Below are 8154 nucleotides of genomic sequence, written 5' to 3' on the forward strand. Positions count from 1 at the left end.
TTTTACTCACAGGCGATTTTGCCATCAAAGCTGGAGAGAGCGATGGCAAAGGCTTGTACCGCACACAGAGGATACCTATAGTCCAGAGTGAAGGCATCGTCTGCTACTCTCCCAAACTGCATCACTATGTAGTCCTCTGAAATGTAGCGAAAAAGAGGGTCATGTAATGCTTTATTTACTTTGCCAACATACAAATACTAACATTGATTATTATTTTACGATATATTTTACAACATCAAGCTGTTCAGACTGCTGACAGGCACTGCATATTGCACAGTGCATACTGCACACTTCATACTTTTACATACAAATAGTTAAACAGTATGCAAACAGTATGCAACATGGAACAATAAACATTTCAAATAATGCTTTGCTACATTTGAGCATTTTGAATGTTTAATTCAAGGTATCTTAAAATATGATTATTTTGGATTTCTAATCCATTTTTGTGTACTAATAATACATTTGTTGTAATTACTAATGAATGAAGAGATTAAAATAGTTGCTGATATTATTTGTGGTACATTCGTCACACTGGAAATGGATGGTGAGATCAAGTGCATTGAATTGTGGGATACAGTAAGTTGCATTAACAAATTTGGAAGACACTTTTAGTCAACACATGACCATGTCGTTATTAGCAGCATGCTTTACACAGTACCAGTGTTGTTATTATTAACTAAACCTATTAAAAATGATCAATAATTAAAATAAAGCTGAAAAAAAAAATAATATATTAGATTTTTCAACAACAACAACAAAAAAATGTAACTTAAAATAAATCAATCAATTACAAATGTTGATTTGGAAACTGACTGGAATAAAAGTTTAAATACTAAAAAGATTCAAATTAAAATTGACATAAAAAAGCTTAATAGGAATATAAAAACAAATATAAAGTAGCTTATGTTTTGGAGCTGCAGAGATATGGTTTGGTGCACTTACGGTCTTTGTTATGCACAATCTGGAAATTTTTGATGGAGGCCTGTGTGACTCTGCCGTTGAAGTTTAACACATGTGACGCTGTTTCTTCATTCCACACTGGCGTCTTATTGCGCAGCTCTATCAAGTTTTCCATATTTCTATTTTGATGTCTAATGAGGAGGCCATCATTTTCCTGTTAGGAAGCGGTTTATTCAGTTATCATTTTAACAAATACATATATCCAATAAATAACAAAAGGAAATAAAATTAAACATTAAAAAAAATACATATTTAAATATTTGTGTTTTACTTACACTACGCGGCCGCATAGGGACTCGTTCTCCATCTTTGTTCATGCCAGGAATAATTACAATCATTCGCCTTGGTCCTTTCATGCCCAAAACATTTGTTTCCTAAAGTCACAATGCAATATCAAATTAATGTTATGAAATATAGCATGCATTGAATAATTGATTAGTGCTTCCACCAAAACTACAGCAGCCTTACATAGATAATAGCTGCTAATTCCTGCCGCGCGTTAGACATGTCCGGCAGAGCTCTGTCCGGATGCAGTGCATTATCAAACACTGTGAACTTGGTTCCCATCAGATTTGACCTGAAATATATATACAAATAACCTTTACATCAAAGAGACTGTGTTATAGACCTACAGAAGAGTCCAAGAGGAGCAGCTATAAGGGTAATGGTATTCAAACCCACTTACCTCAGCTTCCCAATGAAGTTTTCTCCTCCTCTGGAGAGGTCGCTCGGGTCTATGGAGATCAAGTAGTTTGAGGTTGTGCTTTTTTTCCTCTTCCTTCCCGCTAACAAAAATACCTGGATATAAGATGGACAGAAAAATGTGTTACATCAAATCATATTACTCCAGTTCGCAAAGCTAAAATTAGTGGCATAAACAGACACACTTACAAACACACCAATTATAAAAAAAAAAAAAAAAATCAAAACAGACAAATTAATATGTTTAATCGGCAAGGATCCATTACATTAATCAAAAGTGACAGTAAAGTAAAATATGTTACAAAAGTTGTCCATCTATACCTCTATTTCTATCTATATTTCTATGTCTATCTATATGTCTAATTAAATGAATGCATTCTTTTAAACTTTCTATTCATCAAAGATAAATCCTGATTGTATCACTATTTCCACAAAAATATGAAGCAGCACAACTGATTTCAACATTGATAATAACCAGAAATGTTTCTCGAGCAGCAAATCAGCATATTAGAATGATTTCTGAAGGATCATATGACACTGAAGACTGGAGTAATGATGCTGAAAATACAGCTTTGCAGCACAGCAATAAATTACATTTCAAATGATTCACATAGAAACCAGTTATTTTGAATTATATACAAATATTTCACAATATTACAGATTTATTGTAGTTTTGATCACATAAATGCAGCCTCGGTGAGCATAAGAGACTTCTTTCAAAAAATGCACACCATATGTACAGATAAAAACAAATGTCACAGTACTTTCTTTTCGTTGTCCAGGTGCAGGTAGTACGTTGGGTAAAGGCCTCGGTCCATCCCTCTCTTGTCACGGGTCACTTTGCACTTTACTGTGACGCCTTGTTGTGCAGGTTGAAGAACGAACTCCTCCAGATTGTCAAACTCGATGGGAGGAGAAGGTGCTCGCTCCTCCTTTAGGAAATAAGAGAGGTCATCTTAGAAACCTTTCCCATGATAATCATAATTCGCAACCAAAAACCACTTGTGCACTGTTGTTACTAAAGAAAAAATCATAATAAATGAATGCTGGAATGAGAATTATGTGGAAGATAATGAATTCACCATATCAATTAACATTCAAACTTCACAATCACACTATTCAATCTCATAAACCTCAACATGACCCCATAACTACATAAAAAATCAAATCAGAAAACAAATAAACCTCCATATGGTCCCTTAACTTCATTTTATTGCTATTCAGAAAACAAATACAACGTATGTCATGCAGATGCTATTTTATTTATTTGTTTGTTTGTTTGTTTATCAATTTATTTATGTATTATTTACTTATTCGATTATAACTGTTTATAGTGATATAATTGTGTGTATACATAAAAATATATATTTTTATTAATGAATATTTCAAAATGCAAAAACGCAAAAAACAAAACAAATACTAAAAACTACAAAATACCACAGCTTAGTCTTTTTTGTCTTTTTGTCCTTGTCCTTGTCCTTGTCCTTGTCCTTGCCCCCTCCCGTCTGAAACATGCACGCTGGGTTTGAACTGCTCTTCTTCTTCGTCTTGCTGGTTTTGATTTCTGGTTCGCTCTCCTCTTCACTCTCAGATTTAGCAGCTGCTTCACGCCACATTTGCAAATGTATGTATTATTCTGAATCATCAAACAGAGTCAGACATGCATATAGACGAGCTCTCAAAACATTACCTTTCTTTTTACTCTTGGTTTCAGGCTTGTCTCCGTTGATCTGAAACATGGAGGCTGGTTCCTTCTTCTTGGCTTTAGATTTTCCTTTACTGTCTGTGTCCTCTTTGACATCTTAATGTTTACATAAAGCAGGCATAAATAAGTCAAGTTAGCAGGTATTGTTGAAACTAACTAAACTAACATTATATCTCAGAATAGAAAGTTTAAAGTGCTTCGTAGTTTAAAGTTCCTTTGAACAGAGGACACCTTTTGATTTGGACTTCTTATCTTTTTCCTTTCCATCAGAACTTTCTTTTGAAGTTTTTTTCTTCGTCTTCTTCTGTGGAGCGGTCTCTTCATCATCCTCTTCATCATCATCTTCTGTAGAACCTGTTTTGCAATAAACACATTGAAGTGCTCAGGTCCAGAAAATCTGGTTCAGTTTGCTTGTCAAATGTCACGTCTTTAGTATCACAGTTGTTTCTCTTTCAAACAGCAACAAGACGAAATGAAGAGCAAACTGAGACTTTTTCTCATTAGAAAAGGACTTCAGTTATGTCCAACCAGTTCTCTAGAGGTCTTGAAAAGATCTCACAAATGTTTCAAACAGAGCTCAAAATAAGAAAATCTGCAATTAAAATGTAAAGATCTCAAACATTTCTCATCAAATTCTACCGAGATCTGAGCTGCTATACATGCACATTTTAAAGCTCTATAAAGTCTTACTGTATGTCAGTTATTGTTTCATTTGTGTTTATTATTTTCTCATCAGTTTTTGAAGAGACATTTCAAATTTTTAAATGATTATTTATTTATGATTATTATTATTTTTTAAAACATAAGCTAAAGTTATAATGAAAACTAAAAATATAAAAACAAAATCTAATAATATATAATATAAATAAATAACAAACATCATTTAATATAACAATATAAATAATATAAATGTGACCCTAGACCACAAAACCAGTCATAAGGGTCAATTAAAAAAAAAGAGAGAGATTTATACATTATCTGAAAGCTGAGTAAATCATCTTTCCATTGATGTATGATTTGATAACTATTTGAAAATGTAAATAATGAGAAAATCGCCTTTAAAGTTGTCCGAATAAAGTTGTTCTTAGCAATGTATATTACTAATCAAAAATTAAGTTTTTAAGTATATAAAATATAAAAATTATCAAAAATCAACATTAAACATAATCTTTACTTAATGTCCTAATGATTTTTGGCATGAAAGAAAAATCTACAATTTTGACCCATACAATGTATTTTTGGCTATTGCTACAAATATACCCCAGAGACTTAAGACTGCTTTTGTGCTTCAGGGTCACAAATCAAATGACACTAAAAAAACACTGGGTCACTTACTCTTCTTCTTCTTTGGAGCGCTTTTCGCTTTCTTTTTGATTTCCTTCTCCTTTTCTGTTGATTCTTTGTCCTTCTCCAGTTTCTTCTTCTTCACCTTCTCTCCATCTGTGAGGGAGGTTTGTGAGAGTTGTGTAAACAGACTGACAGAAGCGCTGTGATGTAACATCAGGACATGAGCTCTCTGCCGTACTCTGAGTGACCAGGTCGCTCTCGGCCGACAGATCGCCGCTCTTCTTGCTCTTGGTCTTTTTGGATTTGGCTTCGATCCCGTTGGTCTCTGCTGGAGTCGACTCAGGCTTCTTCTTTTTGGGCTTCTGCAATATTCTGATGTGTGCAGTTATAAAATGACATTATTGTAATAGACATGTTGGACAGTAGCTATTATTAAAAGTAATCAAAGTTAGAACGTTAGATTACTCACCAGTAAGGATGCAAGTGAAAGCAACAAATAAAAAGATGAATGTATTTGAATGTGACTGTTAAGCCTATACAAGTAATTCAAAAACATCTTATTGTGCATCCTACTGCACACTTAATGGATTTGAGCTCATGTGTACGACTTATGCCTTGTTCTCTGAGCAATCTATTTACTAATATTGATATTTTTGTTTGAAACGTGCTCACCAATCTGTCTGATGTGGAGGATGTTATATATGAAAGATATTTTAGGCTATATATAAATATATAAAAAAGATGCAAGAAAAAAACTGAAGAGCAAAACTGCAAACAAATGCATGTAAAACTACATCCAAAAACATATATTACGTATACATTCTTTGGATTTTAAAAAAGTTTTTAATGCATTATTTATTAAACTGCATCCAAAAAACATTATTAATATTTTTTCTAATATATATATTAGATAATTATAATTAACTTATAACATTGAGATATATTATATCTTTTTGATATAACAGCAGTGATCTGATGCATAACCACATTATGCAACTCGTCCTGTTTGTGAGTGATTAAGCTGCAGGAGTCAGTTATGAAAAAACCTCACATCTATCCATTATTCTCCTTTATTTCACAAATACGTATAAGTTAAACCTTTCCACACATCTTTTCACCCTCGTATATATGGCCTAAAACAGGAGTCACTCTCTGTGGGATCCTGTACTGACTGTCTGTGAGTCTGAAAGTGTGTGTATGAGTGTGTAAGCGTGTGTGATCCACTTAAGATGCAGCCGGAATAAGGCTATTAATAGCATCAACTTAGTCAATCTCTGTCATGAGGTGTGGAGGAAAACAAAAAACCCTAATTCAATTTTTCCATTAAATAACCAACAACAACAAAATACATCTGCCAAATATAGTTTTGAAATAAGGCTTTAAAAATAAAGTAAAAATGAATGAACTCAAGTTGTGTTTGTAGGTCATCTTTTATATTTCGACTGAATGAGACATATTTAAATTTATAATTCTGTCATTTCAAAATGATCTGTCAAGCTCTGAACCCTTGAACTAAATACATCATAACTATATCAAACATATTCTTGATTACTACTGGACTATATCACCATATAACTATTATATATATGTTGAATGCGTAATATGTCCTACTAGGTGTTTTAGTAATACTAGTAGTCCTACTAGTTATTTTAGTTCATGCAAATATAAAACTTAAATATTTTACAGCCATTTAGCATTTCCCAATCACAAGCAACAGAACTGAAGTGATAAATAATAGTGAAATTCATGGCTGGAAGTGTTTGATTCTGTAAAGTGCACGTAGCTTTGCAATTATCCACTAAATATTACTGAACTTTCCTGTAAAACTAGGAGTGGCCTCACTATAACTCACTATTTAGACAAGTGACATCAACCAACATGCCAATGATAGTATGTTCGGTATGTTTTTTAATTATCAATATTAAATATATTAATTGGCATTAAGTCTATTCTGATGAAAGATCTAGTTTAAAACAGAATTTGCTGAATGATTCAATCTCTGAATCTCTGAATGTTCTTCAGTCAATAAACAGGTATTCAGATGATGATAATAACAATAATAATAAAAGCCACAACATGCTTTATGCAATCGATCAATTAAAACAAACTCACCTTTTCAGCAGACATGTCCTTTATCTTGAAACTGTATCCGTTAAAGTTGAACAGAAGCACGCGAGGCCTCACTGCGGTGATTTAATGAGAAAGTGTGGAGCTTTACTCAATGAACCTCCATCAGCAGAAAGTTGCTAAGCGGATTTTCCCACTGCCCCATCTGTCAAACTCACAAATCTAGAGACACTGGAGAAGAAGAAATAATACGAGAAGAGAAGATAGATGGGGCATTGACAAATGGACGTCAACTTAAAGATTTTTATGTAGGTTGAAAATAAATGTTCACCACTTTTAATCACATTTTGCCTTTACTAGTGGACATGGAAGTAGATCCACATAAAGTTTAATTAATAGTTAAAAGTAAAGTCCAACATCTTTTTTCTTTGATCTCCACAGGACTCATAACATTTTGACGTGTCATTTGGGAAAACAGACACAATAAGGTCATGCCAGTGTATTTAGATTGCAGTTCACAGATCATGAGTTGAAATCACTGAAAAAATAAAGGATAAATTGAATAGATAGTTGCATGATTATGCCAGATTTTATTTGTTTGTTCTTTTTAAATTTACATTTATTTATTTATTATTGTATTGTATTTTAATTAAATTTATATTTACTCGTTATTTATATAATATTAATTTTATTTATATATTGATCATTTTATTTAATTTATTTGTATTATTTTATTTACATTTATTTATTTATTTTAGTTCTATTTATGTACTTTTTATGTTATTTTATTGCTTATTATTTTAACTCAATTTCTTTCTATTTGTTTGTTTGTTTATTTAATAATTAATGTAATATTGTCATCTGGCCATCCAGATCAGCTACTTGCTGTCCTGCATGTGATGTAGATTTACTCCTGAGCATCATGCATGATGAACATGCTAAATGTGTCAATGAACAGACGCAGTCATCATAACACACATTTGTCTACTTAATATAAATACTGGGATTTTTTTACAATTATTCATGATCCACATCCCTGCTGAATTTATAACTCACCTGCTGCTGCCTTGATTATTCGTCATGTTTAAATTTAGTTGAATGATTCCTTGCTAAATGTGTTTTTGACACTCCCCTTTCTGACACATTTAACAAACATTTTATTTTGCTATAGCTGAACATAAAGATATTTTTGCCCGGTCAAAGATGGTGATCAAAGATCAGACTTCTGTTGTGTCCTTTGATAGCAGGCTACACCTCCTCAAGCTACAGCAGATTCAGGCCAGAGTATCTGTCAGTCACGAGGGTGTAAAAGCGTCTGGAACTGAACCAGCCTGCAGAATGTGCAGCTTATTGCTGGGCTAAACGGTAGAGCTTTCTCCTCTTATTGGTTTAGCTCTACTTGGCTTGTGCTAAAGCAGGTCATGAAGGCC

The 8154-nt window shown here is 32.9% G+C and overlaps 1 protein-coding gene across 1 annotated transcript; it reads right to left on the reverse strand.

The window, feature by feature from the left end:
• LOC109091173 (tubby-related protein 1-like) lies at positions 1 to 7241 on the reverse strand. The gene is made up of 12 exons (XM_042759218.1): positions 6770 to 7241; positions 4896 to 5019; positions 4706 to 4810; positions 3602 to 3724; positions 3356 to 3466; positions 3096 to 3265; positions 2430 to 2597; positions 1649 to 1761; positions 1432 to 1540; positions 1239 to 1337; positions 946 to 1117; positions 1 to 136 (listed from the first exon to the last, which is right to left on the reverse strand). Exons 1-12 carry the CDS (start codon positions 6782 to 6784, stop codon positions 3 to 5), a joined length of 1443 nt encoding a protein of 480 aa, XP_042615152.1. The 5' UTR covers positions 6785 to 7241; the 3' UTR covers positions 1 to 2.
• Between the last annotated feature and the right edge of the window lie 913 nt (positions 7242 to 8154).

This window comes from Cyprinus carpio, chromosome A6 (assembly GCF_018340385.1).
Source record: "Cyprinus carpio isolate SPL01 chromosome A6, ASM1834038v1, whole genome shotgun sequence".
NCBI lineage: Eukaryota > Metazoa > Chordata > Actinopteri > Cypriniformes > Cyprinidae > Cyprinus > Cyprinus carpio.

What these genes read in the sequence shown, in the direction of transcription:
- LOC109091173 (XM_042759218.1), bottom strand. An exon ending in AGACTAAGCTGTGGTATTTT is followed by an intron (nt 2,598 to 3,095) that starts GTAGTTTTTAGT and finishes TATTTCCTAAAG; the next exon opens with GAGGAGCGAGCACCTTCTCC. An exon ending in GATTGTGCATAACAAAGACC is followed by an intron (nt 137 to 945) that starts GTAAGTGCACCA and finishes GCTACATTTCAG; the next exon opens with AGGACTACATAGTGATGCAG.